This window comes from Alligator sinensis, unplaced genomic scaffold (assembly GCF_000455745.1).
Source record: "Alligator sinensis unplaced genomic scaffold, ASM45574v1 scaffold157_1, whole genome shotgun sequence".
NCBI classification, from domain to species: domain Eukaryota; kingdom Metazoa; phylum Chordata; order Crocodylia; family Alligatoridae; genus Alligator; species Alligator sinensis.
In genome coordinates, this window is record NW_005842316.1 from 206,004 (window position 1) to 229,464 (window position 23,461).

General features: G+C 44.4%; 1 protein-coding gene across 1 annotated transcript; it reads left to right on the forward strand.

Annotated features, from left to right (window-relative positions):
* The first annotated feature begins 7,152 nt into the window (after positions 1–7,152).
* UBE2A (ubiquitin conjugating enzyme E2 A) lies at positions 7,153–19,469 on the forward strand. Its single transcript, XM_006028478.3, has 6 exons — positions 7,153–7,454; positions 7,679–7,759; positions 7,869–7,894; positions 15,685–15,774; positions 17,160–17,248; positions 18,646–19,469. The coding sequence occupies exons 1-6, from the start codon at positions 7,411–7,413 to the stop codon at positions 18,772–18,774; spliced, it is 459 nt and encodes a 152-aa protein (XP_006028540.1). The 5' UTR covers positions 7,153–7,410; the 3' UTR covers positions 18,775–19,469.
* Positions 19,470–23,461: the final 3,992 nt, after the last annotated feature.

A 23,461-nucleotide genomic window follows, 5' to 3' on the forward strand; every position in this document is an offset into this window, starting at 1 on the left:
TGGGAGACTCCGCGTGTCGTTCGGTCGCCAGCGCGCGGGGTGCCGCGAGGGCGGCGCTGGCTGCTGCGCCGCTGTGCGATGGCTCCGAGAGCAGGTGCGCGTTTTGCCTGCCTCTTCGGGGATGCAGATGCACGGAGCTGGGCCGGCTCAGGTGGCGGATGTCCGACGCACGTGCGCAGCGCTTCAGACCCGACAGCAGGGCGGGGCCAGCCCTCAGGCGAACTGGGGGGGTCGCCAACATTTGGAAGAATTACACGCGGAACAAAATAACAGGCGCGTGTTTCTAAAGAGCAGCCCTGGATGCCTGCAGCTCCACCTTGCTCCCAGACCTTCGGTTCAGTAAGGGGAGAAAGATCTCGGAGGGAAGATCGCTAGAGTCGCGACTCCGGCCTTTCCAGCTCTCAAGAGGGCTTATGACAAGGGCAACGTCATCCTAACAGGTGAACCCCTACTCCTAGATCGTCACTGGTTTGTTACACCTTCCTTCTGTCTTCCAACCACGCTTTTTATAAATCTCAAGCACCCTAGATTTTGTCCGTGGCGTTTAAGATTTCATCAAGAATATGAAACGGGTGAAACAATCAATACAATTTTTTAAAATTGTTTTATTGTTCATTTCAAAAGTCAAATAAGTACATGCAAGCGTTGGCAATGCGTAGGGGGTGCATGGCACCGTCAACACTGACAGAGGCACCTGTGGGCGGTCGCCACTTGCCACCCCCCACCTTGCTGCCGACACTGCCAGTCGGCAATCGCTGCTGGCCGCTGTCGACTACCAGTTGGCACTTGCCACGCACCCCTCCACCAACAGCGTTGCGGCTGCCTGCGGGAGCTCCCCGCTTACCACCGGCAAACTCACGCAGCTGACAGCACTACCACCACCTGCGGGAGCTTGCCATGCCCCCCCAGGCACCGGGGGCAGGCAGCGTTCATGCACATAAAAGTTCATTTTAGACATCTTATTTTCTTCTATATTGGAAGTGGTAGGAGCATCGAGGTACACAGTTTGCCTTGGGCCCCAATTACCCTTGGACCGGCCCTGCCCAAAAGGAAATAGGCTGCAAGACAAATCACCTTATAAATAGGTACATCAGAGATGACCCTGGTGGCTCAAAATGCCACGAAAGAAACGTAAATCGTGGAGGAAGAAGAAGAGAGCAGCCTCTTTTTCCAAAGGGCTGCAGTTGGATTTTCATGCTTACCTCAACAACTTGTGATCTGGGGAAATGCATCCAGCTAGAAAAAAAAGAGAAATCCCACATTGGAAAGTTGGGGTTGTTGTATTACAAAGTGCTTCACTTGAGTGCGTATTTGCCCACATAAAAATCTTAGACCCCCGGTCTCAAACTGCTCCACCCAGAACCCTATTTAATCCACATACAACCCAGGGTTTTCATAGGTACAATAAATACTTGTTTTAGTCTCATTTCAATTCAAGTTGAGAACTGCAATATGTGACATGTACGATTGAGAGGCTAACTTTATATTGCTATCACAGGAAAGCTACTGGAAATCAAATTCAAAACAGGGTGAAGCAGATGTAACATGCTGCATACTAATTTCCTTATCACCAAAAAGCCAGCAGGTGTCTTAATTAAGAAATATCCAGAGTTCCTCCACCAATTTTGAGAGAGGCATGAGGAATTAATTCTTCTGTTACTTCTAGATGGTCTTTTCTTAACATTATCATATCCAAATAATTCTATTAAGTTTGTCTTCAAATTGCTATTGCAGGGATTATTCCTTCTAACAGACACAATATCTCTTCTCGCAGCTAAATAAGCTACGCAGTAGTAATAAGTGATGAATCATGAAGGCAGAAACACTTAAAATAGGATTTTAAAAGCAGTAAAAATCCAAAGGTTTATGGAGATGAGAAAGTTATGTTTACTTCATCCCCAACCATTGCAACAAAAAAAGGTTTTAAATAGACCCATTAGACAAATCACAATGCAGAAATTAAACCTGCTCAGATGCAAAGCCTGGAATCTGTTCTATCGAGGGCGGTACAGAAAGGGGACAATTGTTCTTGTAAGGAAATTGCTTGAAAGTTAAATTCCTTGTTTCTGGCTCATCCACTCATCTATCTCAGTTTAGGCTTTTATATAATATTTATCACCATGGTATCTATAGGCCTTCTGAGAAATGAACTGATCCTGCTACCCCAAGCTTGACTACTGAGGCTGTGTGCAAGCAAGGAGTGAGAGAAAAACTCACTGTACAACATACAGGTAGATGCTGTAGCTACAACACAACACTGACTCCAGCCAATTCATTACAAGCAGATGTCTGGTGTAAGGAGGAGGTAGGACCACTGCATCTACATATCCTTATATCCAGTAGTCTTGTAATAGTTCCAGGACTTCTTCCCCATGATTCTTTTCGGGATCCTGACAATCTCTAACTCCACAGTGTGGTGGGCCCTATACTGAAATGTCAACCTGTGTAAACTTAAGCAACAAATCCTACACTATTATGCTCAGGTGGACCCTAAAACAGCTGAAAATCCCTCTCCATGGATGCAGGGGTTTACTTGTGTGCATTACACTGTGGGAGTTCTTTGCACATTGTAGATCTTCTGTCATAGCTGGGCAATATGCACTGGATTTTACAGAAATGACTGAACAAGTTTTTTTGTTCATATAACCCTATTTTGTAATTTCCCATGAGCACTCTTCATAATTCTAAACATTCTGAATGCAAAGAATAGAAGAAACCGTTCTTGGCATTGCACACTCAACATATTCTTCAAGATATAAATGGAGTGCAAACAGCTGAGTGATAAAGTAAGAACAAAAAGTGATTTTACCCAATACTTATCTGGAAAAATCGAGGTATAAAAAGAGCTGAATAATTTGGCAATTTCATATTGACTTTTATCCCCTGCCATCTTGGAAATATGCTTCCTTATAAAGAGTGCCTATTGTATTAACTCTTGTAGAGTTAATACCGGTAATACTGTAATCTCCTATGCAGAATCAAATGAATGTCAAGTTCTACGAATCCAAAAGTACAATGAGAAGTGTAAGAATCTGTGAAGTCCATTCCATCCAGTTGGGAGGCTTGGCACCTGGAAAGATTGAGCCATCAGTTTGGGTCTGGGAATATGACCTACTGACTGTTTCTGATAGCATATATTAAATTAAATTCTGTAAAGTATTCCAGAAGGAGGCAATTTTAAAGGTTTAACTTGGTATACATTTATTTGTAGAATAATTTATTATGCATCCATTGCCATGGCTCCAGTACACAATATATACCTTAAATTATCTGCTAATATGGCTGTCGTTGACTGGTTGTGGAACTAATTTAACCTCACTGAGACAGAAGGTAAAAGTCCATTCTTTGGATGTCCTATAAGATGCTAAAAGTGATTTCCAAGAAACCAGAGCTCATTTCTATTTTATTTTACTTTTTGTACACTGTGTCTGCTGCAACAGCTATTTATGGATGACTGTAATTTATACGTATACGAAACTTGGAAACATTCAGATAATGTAATCAGACTCTATTTTGAAGTTCAAGAGAACATAAGACATAGATTTTATGTCAACAAGAGTCATCAAAGGCTAACTTCGGACCTCATGTCACTAAATGCAAATTCATTAAATGAGTGTAGATGGACTTATCTGAGATCTGAATTTGGCACAAAGAACTAAATTTTATCCAAATGGAGCCAAAATAATTTCCCTCCACAGTCAATAATAAATAAGTCCAATTAACTTAATGTAAGGCTTTCAGGGAGGAGTAGGAGTGTAGGAGTCGGCAGCCCTCCCTGAAAAATAGAGCGGGATTATGGCCCAGTGGTCTGGCAAGCGCCATTCAGCCAGAAGGAGTGAGTGAAATTACTCCTTGCTTACAAATCCTTATCTTTACAGTTATTAGCTATGATAATAAACACCCCCAAGTCGCTAGTAACTCTAGGGAGCTACGAGGCTGTGCTGGGCAGATTGCTCATTGTTTTTCAGTGAAGTAAGAGCCAAATGCTTAATTACAGGTATCTAAATTAAATAGTTATAGTTTTCAGTCACTTTCATCTGCAGTGCAGAAATGAGGCCCATTAAACCTATACGCCCTAGCATACCCTGTGCCGCTTTGAAGCAAACCCAGGCCATTCAGATCACAGTTGAACACAGACGACTCAGACCTGTAATTTCCTAGGACTGAATCTTTGTAATGAAGATAAGGAAGGCTATACACCATATGCTAGAGATTATGCTCTTTTTCATCCCTCATTTATAGTCTAATATGGGTGTAACGAGAAGATGTACCACGCTCCTTCCTCCCCCAAGCAGGTAAGAAACTCACAGCTCTAACATAAGATTACAAAAGCTACTCTTGCCACTACAAGAAAGTCCAGTTTACAACCAGATGAAAAAAAAAGCATCCACATACATTTAAAATTTCATGCTCAGATAGTCATTTCAGAAGCCTTGGCACCCAAGTAGTTGTATAGAAGTCAGCCTGGCAATCCTAAAAGCATGAAAGGACTCACTTCCCATAAGCAAGACCACCCATCTCCATTAAACTGTTAAAAAGTCTGATACCTACAAAATAAAACCTTGTTCTGTCTCCATAAATATAAACTCCTCCGCCTTCCTGACACAAGCAGGGGTAATGTCCCTGTAGCAGAAGGGGTCAAACATAGGGGTCAGAAAGTCCCATTCCAGCTGGAATCACGTTATGCAGCAACAGGGGTGGAGCGTCGGGATCAGACGTCCCACAACAGTTGGACTTGGACAGACGGACTCCAACCGTCAGCAGAAAGCTGGGCTCTTGACATTCTGCCCCAAGGACGGATCTGATTAGCTGGAAGGATATTAGACAATAAATGGGCCGAGAGGAAGTTCTAAGGTTCCTGTTTCTACATGGGAACAGCAGCATGGGTTATGTTCTCCTGGCAAGAAGCAGTAGACCCTCTTCTCTGATGGCTGGCATGAGGTCCTTCCCAACTGGATGCGATTCTAGGGGAAAGATAATGCCATTGACAAGGAATGCCTGTATCTCTTGTGTAGAGATCGCCAGGTTCAGTAAACACAGACATACATGAATAAAAAGAACTAAAACAAGTTTCATTATGGAGCTGCATGCAAGCTTCTGCAGATCCTTTGGCTCTAACGAGAAAGTTTAATTGAGAGATCATCTCTCAATTCCCAGCTTCTGTAGCCTAAGTAAGGGCTTGACTCTTAAGTTTTAAGTTCTGTCACAACATAGAGGGAGAAAGGTCACTGATGTGGAGGGAAGAGTATCTCCCTAAAGGAAACATGAAGAGCAAAAGGGTGAAATGACAGGCAAGTCAAGGGATCAAAGAGAAACATGGGGTTTCCAGACACAAGCCATGCAGATAAAAAAAAATCCTCAAAGGGAGGTGAGAATTTGTCATTATTGTCAGAACTCATATAGAAAGCAATTTTTCTGTGGCAAAAATAATTAATGGGATACAGGTTTCAAAGAAACACCAGCCCAGGCAACACCTCAGCTTGCAGCATCTTCCCAGTGACATCACCAGTATCAGCCTACAATTCAGTAGACTAAATATGACAAGGTCTTTTAATCTTCTCTCATAAAATAGGTTCACCAGTCCCTGCCATTCTAGTAATCCTTCTCTGTTCCTGCTCCAATCTGAATTCATCTTTCTTCAGCAAGCATGATCAGAATTTTACATCATGTTCTAGATGATGTCTCACTGGTGCCTTGTTCAGCAGCTTTAATACTTTCCTTTATATCTACTGCACCAAGTCATACATCCTAAGACATCATTTGTCTTTTTCACAGCCATATCACATTGGTTGCTGACATCCCCCAATCTAATTTTGCCTGAATATGCCAGCATATGATATTCTGATCCTTTTCTGTATTGAGAATGTTTCACCACCTTGTAACATTAACAAACATCATTAGCAGACTGCTGATATTTGTACCAAAGTGATTATTCTTACCTACTGTATGGGTAAAGAGAATGCCCTGTTGGGTAAACTGATTTTGGGGTTTACAAAAAGAAGAAAATGGAGCCTAGTGTAAAAGGCAAATAATTAATTTCACTGGAAAAAACTATTTAGCACGAGTCCCATTCGGAACATAATCTAGGAGATCCTGCCTCTTACACATCAGGACACACCCTCACCAGATGCACGCAGAGGAAACAAATGACTGTGAAGATTCACATCTGCACAATCACTGTTTCTGCATCTCTGATCTAGCAAGATCTGGACATTATTCAAATAACGCGTGTCTCGGGTTTCCAGCAGAGGACACAGGGGAGGCAGACATCCCAGTGCCCCACCCGTCCCGGCAGGAGGCCACCTCACCCTGATGGACAGTGAGGCTTTCCCCAGCCTCCTACTGTCATAAATACATCCTCCATCAGATCGATAGCTGAGCAGGCAGCCTCTTTGTTCCTAATTGTCAGGTCACGTTCCCCCTGCAGCTGTATTCCAGTTGATAAATTGGAGAGGGTTCAGCAGAACGATGAAAACACTCGAAAAGCTTGCGAAGAACCCACATAAAACACTGGAAAACCTTGCGAATAACCCAAGAGCTTGTCAGAGGGCTCAGGGGTGCCTTGATCCCGGTTTACAACTGCCAAGGCCTGCCTAAAACTTTGATCATGGGCTTTTTGATGGAGCAGACAAGGACAAAGCGGATCCAACGGCTGGAGGCTAAAGCTTGGCAACTTTGGGCTAGAAACAAGGGGTGTTGGTGAGGGTGGCTGTGGGTCAGCGTGGCAAAGGGGGGCGGTGGTGCTCCCTCGCAGGCAGTTTTTAGCCCCTTCTTCAATTTTTCTAAGACATGTGCAAGGCTCCCGGCTGGAAGCAGAAACTCCTGGGGTGCATGGAGCACCTTGGGGGACAGGTCAGGGATAACAAAGTGGCTTCATTCCCGTGACTCATGGGGTGAGGCTGCCCTCCAGCCTCGCTCCCGCCCTAAACACACTGAGAGCCCTTGTCCTGCCCTCACCTGGGGCAGCAGGTGATGAGGCCACGCCCCCAGCCCCGCCCAGGGCGGGAACAATGGCAAGAACACGCCCTCTCCGCTGACGTCAGTGGTGCCGTCTCACTTCCTGCTGCCCCTCCTCCGCCGCGGTACTTGGTACATCCCGGATTCCTTTAGACGCCGCCTCCCGCTTCTCCGCCGCGGTGGTAGGGTCCGGTAGGGTCCACTCGCATGCGGTTCCTCCTCCCCGCAGCAGTGGTACAGCCCGGGATCGCCCGGGAGGAGTGAGGCGCCGTCTCGGCCTCCCCCCCGCGAGCCGGCGCAGTGGTACGACCCGGTATCGCTCGGCAGCCCCCGCCGCCGCCGCCTTAGTCGGAGCCAGCTGCCGCCGCTGCCGCCCTCGTTCTGGTGTCCCTGGGCGCCCGCTCCCTCGCTCCCGGGGCTAGTGTATGAGCGATTCGTCACCCTGAGCCCGCCATGTCCACGCCGGCCCGGAGGCGCCTCATGCGGGACTTCAAGAGGTAACGAGGCCGGCGGCGGAGGGAGGCCGGGAGAGGAGGGGGCCGGCCAACATGGCGGCAGGAGCGGCGGCCCTGCGCCGATTGCGTAGCGCTAGGCCACGCCGCTTGCGCAGGGAGGGGGGCCGGGCTTACGCTGACTGCTGGGGGTGACTCCTGGGGGCTACGCCAACTGCGGCCCGCCCGGGGGGCGGAACTTGGCCACGCTGACACGCCCATGCCCGCAGGCTGCAGGAGGACCCCCCGGCCGGCGGAAGCGGCGCCCCCTCCGAGAACAACATCATGGTGTGGAACGCCGTCATCTTCGGGTGAGTGCGCATGCGCGGGCGAGCGCCCCCTGCGGGCGGGGCGGGCGGAGGTGCACCCCTGCGCTGCTCACCCAGCCTCTGTGCTCACCCCTTCCCTCTTCTCTTCCAGGCCCGAGGGGACTCCCTTTGAGGATGGTAAGTGCCGCTAACCGCCAAGCTACTGGGGTTTTGTTTGGTTTTGTTTTTGGAGGGTTGGGGTTTTTTTGTTCTTTTTCCCAGTGTGACCTGCTTCTGGGTCCCTGCAACAGGTGTCAGCTTAGGACCTCCTCAGCCCTGGGAAGCACAACCACTGCCCACCTCCCTGCCAAAACTTCTGTCCTTAAAACTGCTCTGTGGTGCTACATCCCCGACCCCTGCAAACCTTCCTTCCTTATTCCCCTCCCTCCTCCCAAGTCTGACTTCCTAAATGTGGAACTGGGCAGTGAAACAGTAGCACACAAACAAATGCAAAGCGCTGCCTGGATGAAGGCCAGTCATTACTTGGCCACAAGTGTCTCATGTTTCATCGAGCCAGATCAACTTGAAGATCTGTTGTCATGTCTGTCATCAACCTGTGTTAGCTGGGCTCTTTGTTTTGGTTGGGGGGGGGGGGGGGGGGTTGGTTTTTTAATACTTAAAACATACATGGTCAATCCAGCGTGCCCTTGTTTAACATCGATTTTTTTCATCCTGCTCTCCATTTTCTGAATCTTTCTGTCTGTTGGTGAAACTGTTTAATTCTGAGTGGGGTTTTTTTTGTCCTACTCTATGTCCTGAAAGTGACTGTGGTACACCATGAAGTGTTTTAAAGTTAGCTTGATTCTGTAGTCAGTTCATCCAGTTAAAATATAACCTGCTCTTGAAGTTCCTGGACAGGAGCTACACTGGTTTGTGGGGGGGTTCCTTACCTTAGTCTAGTTGTAGCTACTTTCAGTTTTTAAAACTGAAAGTAGCTACGCTCCTCCTTTTTAAAGAAATAACTTCCCATGATACATTTGTCCCTAACTTTGTCATTGTTTGTAGCTTTGCTCACTATTTTCTCTGAAGTTTGCACTTCTGATGCCGTATGAAGGATCCAGTATCTGTCCTGAACTTGCTAGACCTAAGCAAATAAACAACTAGAAATAGTTATTCTGTAAAGGTGTCAGTATAGGACTACAATTAGTGTTGAGTCTTATGCTTTCATCATGAATTGCATGGTAAGACTCCCTAGCTCTAAAACTGTTTCTTCCTCTGAGGGAGCAACTATTTGGCTTGAGGGCTATGCTTTCCCTTTTAAAGTACCTCAGACCCAAGAACACTCTAGTTAGTTGCTTTTTTTTGTCCTTAGTTAGCCACAAAACTACACGACTACCTCCAGCTCTCCTGCTTAGTGGCTGGTCTCTTCTCTCTTTTTTTTTTCCTGCAGTGCCTGGTGCTTGTGGCTCTTTCCTTTGTTTGTGGGATTGTTTGAGGTCAGAAGTTCTCTTTGGTCTCTTGGGCCTTAATATACTAGTATAAACAGGTCTGGGTGATGAGATGGGTCTTGTCTTTATGGTGCATAGCCATCTCAGAAATGGATCACGGCTTGGAGGAAGAGAAACTGGCTCCTGTGAATTAATGGTATCAATCTTGAGAGTTGTTATTTTTTTCTCTCTCATCTTGTAGTTCAGTGTTGGGGTTACTGAGATGTTTAGTAACAAAGGATTTTGGCAAGAAGATCTACCACCTTCAGTATATCTGTGGAAGACCAGCTTTGAAAGTGCTGGTATATTTAATGCTATCTAGGGCTTTTAAGTATTGATTTCTCTTCCCTGCCCCCCCCCCTTCCCTCCCCTCATGCCTTGATCTTAAATCCCTAAGGTTCTAGGCATTCAAGCCTTAATCAGCTTGAATCCAAGGCTACGTGCACTCCTGGTAGCTGGAGTATATTTCCTGTGTGCTTTAGCAGTAGGTTATTCCTCTTGTCTGTTGGGTTGTTCCTCAGCTAACATTCTCGGACAGGTGTTCTGGTGCAGGTTGTGTACTGGGTTTCTTAATACCCAAGGCAGGAAAAGTGAGCAGGGCATAAAATTGCTTGTTTGGGGTTTTTTTGTTTGTTTGTTCGCTTTTACAGTACAGCTTTTTTTATCTTGCTGCCTAGAATTGTATGTGTTGGCATCTGGAGATGTCTGCCCCACTTGAATAGTTTGCTGGTGCCTTTTACCTTGTGCTCTGTGCCTCACTCTAAAGTTAGAGGGCTAGGAACGTAGCTCAGGAGTCTCCTGCCAGTCCTGTTGTGTCTGGTCCCCTGCATTTGTAGATTCTCCTTAAGTAAAGGAATTTCCCAAATTGCTCCTTTCACTTGGTTGCCTACAAGCAAAGGAACAAAATTTGAGATGCCAAAAGCAGCCTGTGAAATGCTATGGATGAAAGCATTGTCAGTGTCCTCATTGCCCTTGCAATAATAGGAAGTAAGCTTATGTATGTGCCCAGAAGATCCTAAGTAAAGGACCATGCCCCATGCTAAAGGAAGACAACACCCCCCCCCCCCCCCCCCCCCCCAGGCTGTGCCAGTCAAACTAGGGGGACCTCTTTTCTGTAGGTCAAAAATTAGGCATTCGGTGGGTACGTCTACACGTCTTAATGCACAGTAGCCGTTTTTTACTGTGCATGAAAGTGTCATGTAAAAAAAACCCACCACGCTAATCACTAATGTGCAGTAAAATAGGCTACTATGCATTAAGTGTCTTTAAAGTGTGCACTTGCAGTACTGCATGTTAGGGCAGCCTAATGTACACTTCACTACCTCACGTTGGAGGTACTACATTTAATGGACATTAGGAAGAATGCATTCATGCATGTGTATCTGTACCTGGTATGATTTCATCTTTCTGGAGCCACTGTTTCTGCAACAGTATTGGCCTGGTAAGGGTACAGTAATTTGAGATCACCTGAGGTCTTAGATAGATTTGACTATTTTTATGCCTTCACTGGAATATGGTTGTATATGGAGAAGGCCTTGGCAAGTAGCCATGCTCTAATGGAATTGTGACGTATGGTTTATTGCTTGGGGCCTCCTTAATTCTGAATGACCCTAGTTTTTGAAGGGCCTCAATTTGTGATCTGAAGCTCTACTGTGCTGTTAACTGTTGAGAGGTTTGTATTCATTTCGGGACCTATCTGCTTTATGCTAAACATTCTTGTACTGTGCTTTCACTGTATTTGGGAAATACCATTATCTCTGTCACCAGAGAATACACTGGAGTCTGGTTCCAGTCATCAAGTATTCCATCAGTAAAGTGTTGGTAACTGGAATAGGTAACAGTCCTGCTAAATCTGGTATTCAACTTTTACCAGTTGCTTGGGCTAGGTTCTGAATCATCGTCATTTTGATGGAGTAAGGAAGTTGGTCAGGACAGGACTTTGAGTATTTGATTTCCCAACTGCAGCTGCCTTCCTGGTCCTTGATTTCACTATTCTAATTGCTATGAAAACTACGTCTCAGAGATGCTCTTGTATATCTGGATGCGCTTGGATTCCTGGCCTGGGGATATGTTGGAATATATATGAAATTTCTACTGTAGCAGATCTATTTTTCCTGAAGGACAGCAGTGCATTATCCTTTTTAAAAAGCTGATCTTTAAAGTATTAAGTACTAACGGCAGACTTCCTGGGTGAAATCCTGCTTCCATTGAAGTTAATGAGTGTATTATCAGACTTCAATGAAATCAGGATTTTTGCCTCTTCTGCCTGTAAAGAAGAGATGGGACCCTAACCTGAATGACCTTCAAATATGTTGTTTCCCATGTCAAGGGACTTTGCAGGACAGTCGGTTCCCATGAAGGTATTCCTTGTCTCGGCTTGCTTGTGAGTTAAGGGAAGCAGAACTGTGGGAACATGTCTCTGGGTTTTGGAGCGATAATACAGATCACCATTCTTCAGTGGGGTCTCCAAAGGTGGACCCACATCTGTAGGTTTAGTGTTTCTTCTTACTAGGTCCTTAGTAAAAGATGTCCTCAGCTAGTGAGGGAGACATTTAGCTTTGCTCAAAGCTTATAGCACAAGTTTTCTGGCCACACTTTGAGATGAACTCTTTTATCAGAACAAGTAAGATGAAAGGTATGATCCTGAATTGGTACGTGAGTTGTCTCATGCTGAAAACTTGGTCAAGGTTGGTTGTTCAAATTCACTGTTATATTCTTCAGGCTTGAACCCCTTCCCTTCTGATGTTTTGGGTTTTGTCTGGGTGAGCTTTGCAGTAAGTCATTAGACCTCTTAAAATGAAGATAATGCATAGTTGACAGGCCCTCCTGAATTGCTTTACCTCCCATTCTTTTCCTGGCCGAAGTAGCTTGCTAGCTACTGAAGTTCAGTAGCTGTTCATCCATCCATGAGTAGGGCAGTGTCTTCATGAAGCTCCTCCCAGGTTATGGTGCTTTGAAAGCTATACATTCATGCATGAATATCTTTTAACAAAGGTGATGTTGCCATGATGGTCCAGGAGGCAAGAATTCTTGTGGGTGAAGTCTTGTATTGGATCAAGTGCATGATTGGGACACCCAGAAGCTTGCCCGTGTCTATCACGGTATCCTTTCCATCAGGCCTCTGGGAGAGAATCCCACATAGCAGATGGAACAAAAGCTGGCTTAAAACTCCATGTGTAAATGAAATATATGGGCTTCTCTCCCAGAGGCCTGAGGGGAGGATACTGTGATACGTAAAAGCTTCCCTGTGTCTGTCCCAGTCATGCACTCAATCCAATACAAGATACCACCCACAAGAATTCTTGCTTCTTAAAGGTAACGTATTTCCATTGCGAGTCATTCTGTATTTGTAGTCCCAAACTTTTTTTTTTTGTGCTTAGGAAAATGGATCTAGGTTTTAGTGGCTAATCTGTCACATTTGGTCTTGCATTGAGGATATTCACTTCTGGGATCTGTTGTCCCAGTTAGCAGTGCAAATATGCAGGATGTGTTCGGCTGAAGCCCTTCTCCAGCTGTTCACATTTAAACCTAAAACATTGTCAATCTGCACAGTCTGTTGTATTACCATCCATGGCGATGCAGCTCATCAGAGCTGGGTTTTTTTGGTGGTCTGCACTGCTAGTTACAGTGGTTGACTGGGCCAGTTTTAAACTTGGAGGTTGCATCAAGGTGCTCCTGTTCCTTGCCTGACTTAGCTAGTTAGATTTCAAGTATTTGCAAGAGGACCATGCATCTGCATTTCAGTATTTTTAGCACTCGGATTAGTTACATTTGGCCTCTTGGGTAGACTGAAAGCCCCTTTCTCTCAAGTAAATGAAACCCCAAATCTGCTACCCCCTACCCCAGACCTTGTCTTTAAGATGCTTTCTTGTGCTGTTGCCACCTGTGTAGGATTCTTGCTTTTCGAGGGCTGGCCTCTGGCCCAGCTCTGTTAGCAGAGCCCCCTCATGGGGATGGGATGTGGAGTAGCAGAAGGGTGTGCTGCACTGCCTGCCTGAAAAATGAAAGATCTGTGAGCAGAAGCCCTCTTCTTGGCATAGCTACATCTAGGGAGGGGGGAGCATATATTGAACTGTCATCTTGCATCCTCTAGGTGACATCGCTGTGTCAGCAGAACTCCTCATCGTGGACTAGCGGCATGTGAATTTTCTTGGTCCTCTTCCTTGGCTCAAATTACAGCAGGGCACTTATTTTGGATGCAAGTGATGTGTAGCTTGGCTCATTAAAATTTTGGTATAATGTCTTTGAAACAACTTTTTTTTGGTTTGTTTTTACTAGAACCATTTGTTGCTAAACAAAGACCCAAAATAAGTGAATAAATGGGGGTGTTCAACTTCCAGCAAGACTGTTCTGTTTTGAAGAGCTAGACAGATGAAGTCTTGTCATGCAGTCCTTATAGCGGGACAACTGGGGACCCCTCTTCTCGCCAATCTGCCATTGTTTTTTTGTGGGCTTTGCTTATTGTTCCTTGGCTGACTGGCTTCTACTTTTCCCTCTTATTCAGTGTCCTGAAATAAACCCTTCAGTGGTCTTTCAGGAGCATCTGGAAAGTCCCTTCATGTCTATTTAAGTGCACCATTGAGGGGTTGTGCTTATAGTCCTGAGCCTCCTGTGTATCCATTTTGATTGCAAAGTGGGAAGGGACTTCTTAAACTGTGGCAGAGTTGGCAGTGTAGCTTGATTCTCTTGTAGGAACCTCAGATCAGAAATATAATACCTGAAATGCCACTAAAAGCTTTTTCTTGTAGGTATTGCCCTTTTAGCAAGGTTGTAACACTTGCTTATGGGAGAAGTACCCTTTTCTTTTCTAGAATGAGTAAGAGGACTCTGTCCAGCCAAAATGGGTTTCTTGGGGTCATGGTGGTTGTATATGGTTTTTGTCTCTTTCGTTTGGTTTTTTTGAACCAAACGCTGAAGCGCACGATCCATACAGATGTTGGGTGAGTGAGGTCAAACTGATGCGATGCCTCCTCTGGGCATGCGCTGTGCTTGTTGCAGGGATGCACTGAACTAAAAGTAATGCACTGTTTTTCTTTTTGTTGTTGTCTTCGTTTGTTGTTCTTTTTCACATCTGTAAGCAGCCTCCGAGGCCATCATTGTATTTACGCTTCTGTGCTCTTGCCAGCCACATTCTTGAAACCCAGTTAATATACTCATTTGTGTATCTAACTAATTGTAGTCCAACTTCCTGGTTCATAAGGACAAGCTACAGATTCTGCATCATGTTGATCCTTTTTAAGCTCTGCCAGAAAGGAAGGGACCTGACCCTTTGCTCTCCCTTGATGCTGACCAGCAGCTGCTATTAATAGTAAACTAGCGACAAAGTCCGAGTCATGGCACAGGCTAAGAACTACCTTTTTTCTTGCCAGTTAAACCTTATGGGTCTTGAGTTCTTAGTACCCAAATTCAGGTTTGTGATCAGGCCAGGTAGAACACATTAGAAGAGAAGTAACAGTAGGAATTTGTTTGCCTTTTTATCTTAGCACCTGGTTGCAAGCAGTAACAGATGGTACAAGAATACATTCCTGATGCAGGAAATCTTAGCTTGAAATAAAGAGACGGGTTCAGTGCTGGCTTTTAACCTCTTTCCGTTCTAAAACAAGTATGTGGGTGTGTTTTAAAGGCATGCTATGCTAGATGGGGAAAGGGGTTCATTTTCCAAGCAATGCAGCTTCTGTAGTTGCTTAGGTACTTGCTTTGAATTTCTGTCGCCAGTCAAAATGGAAGCCAGGTTCCCATACACAGCTTATTTGGCAGACTCATTTTCCCAGGTCCTCATAGTCTAAGGAGGATTAAAATAGCTTCTGCTAATGCAGGCTGTTAGGGTTGTTGAACTTGAAAAATTTATCCATCTTATTTCTTGTGGTTTGCTCTTCCCATGAGAGAGGTAAATTTTGCTGTCAAGCCATGTTGACTGATCTGACGTGCTGTGTTGCATGGCAAACACTTAAGTATCCAAAACTTTCTCAAGTTGTCCCATAGGCAGAATCTATGGTAATCTGCTTTGAAGAGCCAGTATTGCAGAGGGTGTTGCTTTGAGTTAACGTCTAAGAGTGGTTACAAATGCTCTTAGCTACTGCAACACTCCAACCCCACTAAAAAGTTATGTTGATCCAGAAAGTGTATGAGGCAAGGATTTGATTTTATTTATGTATTTATAATATTTAAATTGCTGGTACAAACAACAGAAGAGAATTTCCATTTTTAGTAGTATGCAACTGAATTTAGATCTGTTTTGGAGAGAAGTGAAACCTTTTGGACTTGCTAGAACAGCCACTGCTTTGTTTTATGGATGTCTATTGGGGCATTAGAATTAATTTCTTATACAAAAACCCCCCAGATATTAAATACTGTACTTGCACTACTCCTGACATGCTCAAGAGATCAGAGCAGGGGCACAATGGAGTTCAGCAACAATCACATTTTGTCTGTCTTCTACTTTGGGGGAACTAACTGGACCTTTCTGTGTCCATCAACTCTTCTTCCTTTTTTCAACTCTAGGAACTTTCAAGCTTACAATAGAATTCACAGAAGAATATCCAAATAAGCCACCTACTGTTAGATTTGTCTCTAAAATGTTTCATCCAAATGGTAAGTACCCATATAAGATGCAGGTGTAGTCTGGCTTATGACCTACGCTGTTATTTGTAGAAATGGAATATTGCTAGTGTGTGCTTTACATAAAGGAGCTAGCTTTCATTCTCTGTGGTCAGCAGGCAGTTGGAGGTGTTGGCAGCACTAAAACTCTGGGAGGGAAGGAAGGATTTCCCTGGTTCACAACTTGAAGTGGAACAATGCTGCTGGATCCAAAGTGATTCCTGTCCTACTTGGCTGTGACACTTCTGGTAGAAGTTATAATCTTTTTGCCTAGCTAGAGGATTCTTCTGATCTGAGGTGTGAGATCTTCACAGAGAGCTTGGGCAGGGAGAGGTATTGCTTTCAAAATTGGAGTTAATAGAATTACAGCATTAATTGGAAGCCAGTGAACCACTTTAAGTTGCTTGATGGAATAGATGTCCATAGAAGAGCCAAAAAAGAATGCTCTGAATTGTACCCATGCTGATTTACTGTTGTACCTGTGAATTGTTACTTTATAGGCAGCAAGGTTTAGTGCTACTTTATTGATTTCTGTGAAATGCTTATCTGTCAAACATCATGCTTCAGTACCAGGGTGCTGGATAATATCAACTCTTTTATAATAACTCTTGCAGTTCAGGGAGGGGGGGTGTGTATAATAAGTTTCATGCATGCACTGTCTTTCTGAATGCAGAGAACAGTCCTGATTTTAAATAACAATCCTTCTGTTGGTTCAGGTGGGTGCATGTGGAAATAAATGTCAGATTGCATCTCAGGAGTTGTTCTTCTTTTCAGATCATTTGTGTACCCAGCAAGTTAAACAATTACCATAGTTTTCCAGGTTAATGCATGACCATGCTGTTTACATGCACTCCTAGCTACAGGAGGTTCTTTGCCCAACCTGTCCCAAATTAGTTAGGCAAGGATCACTTGAAATGCTAAGTGGCAGTCAAACAAGCCATCAGCTTTGTCTTCCTTTAAAATTCTTTGCTACTTTTCCTTGTTTGGTCACCAGTTGACACCTGCATGATTTTTGCCTTGAAATACTTCCTGCTATGTAATCCTTGCCTGAATAAGAGGGTGGATGGTAGTTTTTGCAGCTAAATGTGAAGTCTCACGGAAACAAAAAGCTTGTTGAGGCATAAGTTGGGAAACTTACTAAAGGCAGACCCTTTTAAGGTAACAATTGGGAGCAAATCTGGTTTTTGGGAGACTTATTTCTGGCTTGTTCTGACACCTTGAGTACCATTAATTTGTCCAACTACCAACAGCTGATGTTATGAAATTATGTATGAGATCAGGAAATGTCAAGTAGGAACTCATCTGGGCTTCTAAAAAACTACTCTTTGCTAAACATCATCTTTAGGGTGCGTCTAAACTTCTGTTTTCTCCCTCCCCAGTGTATGCAGATGGTAGTATATGTTTGGATATTCTTCAGAATCGTTGGAGTCCAACCTATGATGTTTCTTCTATCTTAACATCCATACAGGTAAAAAAGACATTCCTAGCACTTGCTGTAATCCTGGCTTTTGGGGGAAAGAAAAAAAAATTACACATGCACCAGGGACTAGTTCTGAGCTAAGTAGACTGTCAAAATTTGTAGACAGTGGTCACGTTTACGCATGCATTTATTGCACAGTGAGTTACCACAAAATAAGCAGTTCTTATGTCGACATCTACACGTGCAGGTGTTACAGCACAGCAACACTGTGTGGATTGTCTTGGGACTAAAGTTGGTTCCAAGTCAATCCACACATACAGGGTTACTGCTCAGTAACTACGTGGTGTAAATTTGCTACCTGCATCCTGCAGATAACAAATTTATGCCTAAGTTGGAGTAAGTCACCATGGTTACTGTGCAGTATAGGCATGCACGTGTAGACGTACCTGTACTGCGTGGTAGTTTTCAGCATAGTGTTCTATCCATGTTGCAGATTTGATCAGGATATTCAGACTGCTTTAATTTCAGAGCAGTTTGTTTTTGTTGTTTTTTTTTTGGAAAAACAGGAGATAAAGTGGTGATACTTCCTACAATGAGTTGTATATTGGGTCTTCCTAATCGGTTCTTGTTTTGAAGTGAAGGTGGTTGGTTGGTTATTTTAGTTTAGGTTTTTATTTATTAATTTTCTCTAGACCAGTGGTTTTCAGCTGGGGCGCTGCAGTGCAGGTGCTGGTGCTGCTTCAGCAGTGGGTAGATTAATGCAGCCCTGCATGCAGGCAGTTTTGAGTTCTTTGATATCCTTAACTGGCAGGTAGAGCTGGCTTGTGTTGTAGCCTGCCCTCCCCACTCTACACCAACTTGCTCCTCACACCCTGCTTCCAGGAGACACCATGCACAGTCAGACCAGAAACAGCAGAAGTATGAGCCAGCTCTCCTGCCTGCTTTAGGGTTTGCAGAGAACCCTAATGAGGCAGGAGAATGAGCATGTGCTGCAGCTTCTCTGTCTGGCTATGCACCAGACATGTAGGCCAGGTTTGCTTGCTTTACCTGGCTATACCCTCACTTGAAAGCCACTGAGGCAAGTTGAGCACAACAGTGGTTCTCAACCAGGGATGCCAGCACACTCAAGAAAGAGGTAGAGGGGTGCTGTGACTGAAAAGGTTGAGAATCGCTACTCTGGCCTAAGTTCTTGCTGTCCCATCCCATCCCCCCCAGCCCCTCCCCTGGAATTTAAAAGGGAGTGGTATTAGTTTGGTAGCAGTAACTGCATGGTGGCTTCTTGTTTTGTTTTAAATCCAAGACATGAGGAATTAATGCTTGCTGCAATGCTTGATGATGTGCAGGTATAAGCTGAAGGACCCTGCCACAACTTTTTTTTTAAGTAGTTGCTACAAAAGTCTGCAAATCCTCTAAGGAGAAATTGAAACCACTTTTTCTTTGAACAGTCTCTATTGGATGAGCCGAATCCCAACAGTCCAGCAAACAGCCAGGCAGCTCAACTATACCAAGAGAATAAGCGGGAATATGAAAAACGGGTTTCTGCAATAGTAGAACAGAGTTGGCGTGATTGTTGACCCAGGATGATGCAAATGAACACTCTGAGGAAAAAAATATATGAAGTGTCTGAGTCCTCTTCCTCCTCCCAAGCATCACTGCATTTACTTTGAACGCAAAATAGCTGTTGTGCTGTTGCCACCCTCCCCTGCTGAAGCTTCCTTGGACATCAGAAAGCACCCACTTTGAAGTCAAATGTACTGTACTTGGGTTACTTGCAAAAGAATTACTGATGCTGAATTCATTTTCTGTGGTTCCTCTCCGGTCTTAGGGCAGTATTGTGCATTTCTGTAGTGTACACTAAGCTTTTAATTGTAATTGTGTTCTACACAGTGATGCTTATGTGTAGCTTGATAAAAGGGATGTTTATATACATACACATTTTTTTTAACTGGTATTACTAAAGTGCTGATCTGTCCAGGCTGGTCATTTTACCTCTACTGTTGGTTTAGACCTCACTGCATTTGTAAGTGCTGCATGAAGAATGATCTTCATGTCCTATTCTGACTGGTCTATCAACTGTTAAACTGGGAAGGAAATCGTAAGAAAGTTCAAAAGTGGATTCCATTTCAACTAATCAGATAATGAAACTGTGGGATGCTGGCAACTTCTGCACACAATGTGCAAGATAACATGGATCACTACAGTTTTGGTACTTTATTATGTTGGGTGACAGGCAGAGTACCCCCCCTCTTTTTTTTTTTTTTTTTTTTTTTTTTTTTTTTTTTTCTTTTATTTAAATAGGGTTTTAAAGGACATAACGAAAGGGAATATTGCTGAAGTAGGTGACTTTTGTGTCCTTTCAGTAAGGCATTGAATGGACGTAATGATGTTGAGCTGTGGTACTTAACTTAAAGGTCTTATGGATGAGTTTGCTAGTGAGTGAAATATTTTTAAGGGATAAGAAAGGAAATATTAAAAATATTGAAGTTGGGATTACTCCTGGTCACAGTCCTTCCTGTTTCAGCCTTCTCCCAGATTGAACTTTGCCTCTTGGAAAGCTTTGTGTACAGAAGCATGTGGTGGGTATTCGAGTGTCTAGGAGGTTCCCGTTCTTCATAAACTCCTGTGTGGTGTGTGAGAGACTGTTCCATGCTTCAGTTACTTTCCCCTCAATTTTATGAAAGGTTTTTGGTTCTTTTTCCAGTTTTGAAAAAAAAAAAAAATCTGTAAGTCTCAACTCACATTTTTGTAAGGCTCAGTTTGTACCTTTTTGGATACAGTACATTAAGCAGCAGTGTGGGATGAAGCCTACAAGCGTGTTGTCCGCTGTTCCAGTGTCTCGTGTGCACATTGGTCTGTTAGTTGAGAAGTATACCTTTGCACAAGTAACCCATGTAAGAAAACTGTACATTTTTCAAAACTTGTAAATAAAAGTAACCTTAAATGCTTATTGTATAATAGGCAAGAGGTGTACAACTGTACTTATTTTTGTTCCAGGTAGCAGGAGGGGGTTATTTTCCAGGAGGCAGGTGCCACTTTGTTATTAAGAGCAAGCTGTGGTGGTGCTCAGGTATGCCAGCTCTTTTTAGGGCAGAGGTGGAAGCCCCCTCCATCATTCTAACCTTTTAACCCAGATCAGTGCAGTGTTTGGAAGGCTCTAATTTATCCTTCTGACATGACTTTGTAATTGCAGTTTTTTCACTTTTTGTAGAGCAGTACAAACTGGTGTCCAAAAGCAGATAGCTACCCCTGCCAATATGTTACTAAGTTTCCAAATAAACCAGATGAGAGCTAGTGCAGAGATTACAATCTACCCTACAGCTTGAAGTGATTTAACTCAGTCATCCCCCCATACTACGCGGAGGGGCAAGGAATTCATTTAATTAAACTAGTGCAAGTATGCTTATTACTCCATTATGTGAGGGGAGGGGAAAATGCTTACGTTTTCAGTAGCTGGCCTAAAGTCTGCAATGGTTCAGCTGTGCCTCCCAGGTGTCTTAGTCTCTCTCAGACAGCTGGGCCATTCATTAACTCTTCAGCCTTACTGGAATGCATGTATGTGGATAGCAGACAGCAGCAATACCCAGTTCCTAATTGAAAGTGAAGGCACAAAGCACTGAGACAAAGTATTTATAGAGTTTAACAGTTAAGCTAATGACTTGAACAAGTTGAAAATGGGGGTTCTGTATGTCCTGTTATTTTAATAGAGATTTATGGCCTTGATTTCCCTCAGCATAAGGTACTGAGCAGTAGATCAGTGTACCAGCAGGGACCTGATAAGTCATCATAAACTCTGCTCCCATCTAGTTTCTGCATCAGAAACTCTCACTCATCACACCGATTGTGAGGTCCAATCCAAGATCCTTCTCCCAACTGTGCCTCAATCTTCTCATTTATATTTCTGCTCAAATACAGTGACATGCAAGTTTTCGAATGCCCTTCTCTTACCTACACAATTAGTCCCACATTGCTTCACCTCCTACTTCAGTCTGCTTTTAAGCTTCAAAACCTGATAAGCCCAATCCAACAATATAACATGTTCCAATACACTGCTCCATGGCTAACCTAGCACCTTTCACTGTACTACAGCTGGAGTGCAGGCTGCTATGATTGAATGATCATCATTCCATAGAAATATTCAACCTGCCTTTACCATGTTGCTTGTTGCATTACCACATGAGCCAACCAAGGTCCTTTAGGTAAATCTGATATCTTGTGTTAGCAGTGCATGCTTTTGGGCACAAACACCCTTTGTCAGGCTGAGGAAGTATCTGCAGATGGTCTGTGCTCTTCCTGGATGGAGTGGTAAAGCAGCCAGAAGCCAGTATATATGCAAGAAAGCCAGTCAGTTAAGATGTAAATTGAGGTGGTTGGTAGCAGAGAGGGGAGGAAATGAGAATAGGTAAAAAGTGGAGGAGTTACCTGGGGAGTCAGATGTTAGGCAGGTTGTGTCTCATAAATCCAATGTCTATATTTAGTCTGTGATTTTTTTGTATCCAGTAGATGGATGAAGTGAAGTTCATAGGCTCATCTGTGGAAGGTATCTGGCATCAGCCAAGACACATCTGATTATCAAAGAGAAATTGAAATGCAGTACTGCTGTTCATACCTTAGTACACCCTGCCCTCCTGAGTTTCTGCCAGTCACTGGCAATAAAAGATGAGATTCTTTCAGCCATCAGCAACAGCCAGAAAGTATGGCATCAAGAAGTGGCAGCCAATCAGTAAGAGATCGTCTCTCTAAGTTTTCAGATGACCAGCAATGAGAAGGAAGAATGCACAACACTAAAGTGGCAGACAAGGTTCTTTGGGTAAATGTGGTATCTTATTAGACAAGGGTTGTCAACCGAGAGTATGCATACCCCCTTGGGTACTGGGGAAGGCCCTAGGGGGTATATGCAGGCAGGGAACAGAGCGCTGCCATGCACCATCCCACGCTGCTGTGCAGGTGCCCACCCAGCTGGATGCAAGGGAAACTCACACTTTGTTCCACACCCCCATGAGCAGACACTGGAGGTACACTTCCAAAAAGGTGGAAAACCCCTGCCCTAGGGGGTACACAGGCAGGTGGGGACAGAGCACTGCCACCCACTACCCTATGCTGCCACCTCCCAGGAGCAGGGCTGGGGAGGAGGGCAGCAGTACCCCTCTGCAGGCCACATCGGCCAGGCTGGGGGGGAGCTCACATGAGGCCACCACCCCATACTGCCCCCACTTCACATCTGGCTGTGTGCCACCCCTCGCTTCCAGCTGCCGGGGGTACACTTATTTAAAAAGTTTGAAAACCCCTGTATTAGACCACCTAAATAGTTGGAAAAATTGTTCTTTGCAAGCTTAAAGAGACATCTCATTTACCCAGAGAACCTTATCTGCCCGTGTCCTTAGACCAACACAGCTACAACCAACAGTCCCAAAACAACAGCGAAGTGCAGATTTATTAGTTTTCAGTACCATTCACATTGTGCTGGGTATGGGGCAAAAATTAAGATAATTCTGTGGGGTAGGGACAGAGGAAAAACATCTAACAAGAGATGTACAAAGGCATGTGGACCAATTCCTTACCTCAGAAGATGAGACCCTGGTTGCTTAAGCATTAAAACAGGCAAGACTAGTGAAAGCTCTGTATATACTGCAGATTAAATTACACTGACTGCTGTGCCAGCTAATACCAGATCAGGAAGTGTAGGGGGTAGCAGCTTTGATTGACCACCCACTAAACCAGGGGTGGGCAATTATTTTGGGCAGAGGGCCACTTACTGAGTTTCAGCAAGCCATTGAGGGCCACATGACAGGCAGCCCAGGGCAGATCAATCAATTTTCTAAATTTTTTAGGGGCCCCATGGGCTGGAGAGAATGGACCGGCAGGCCGCATCCTGCCCTGGGCTGCATTTTACCCACCCCTGCACTAAACCAAAGGAAATACACACACAAGTCTTGCCTGCAGCAGAATATAACCACTTTGTAGGAAGTTTCATGAAGACAAGTTCCTGGTTCCATGCATCTCAGCCTTCCCCAAAAACAGGTTACCTACTGGCATTTCAGGTGCTGATTCTACAACGCTTGATGTTGCCAAGCTTTAGGAAGCTGCTGGAAAACCAGTGGCTGCTTGGACTGGTATGGGGTACAAAGCAGACCTCACTTCCCTCAGTGCCATCTACTACGTGACACAAGTTCTTAAGAGCACAATTCAGAGGGAGAGGAAAAGGCTGGCTGATGCATGAACAGAAAGAGAGCACGCTTTCAAGTTTCTGCTCCTCAGGGAGGG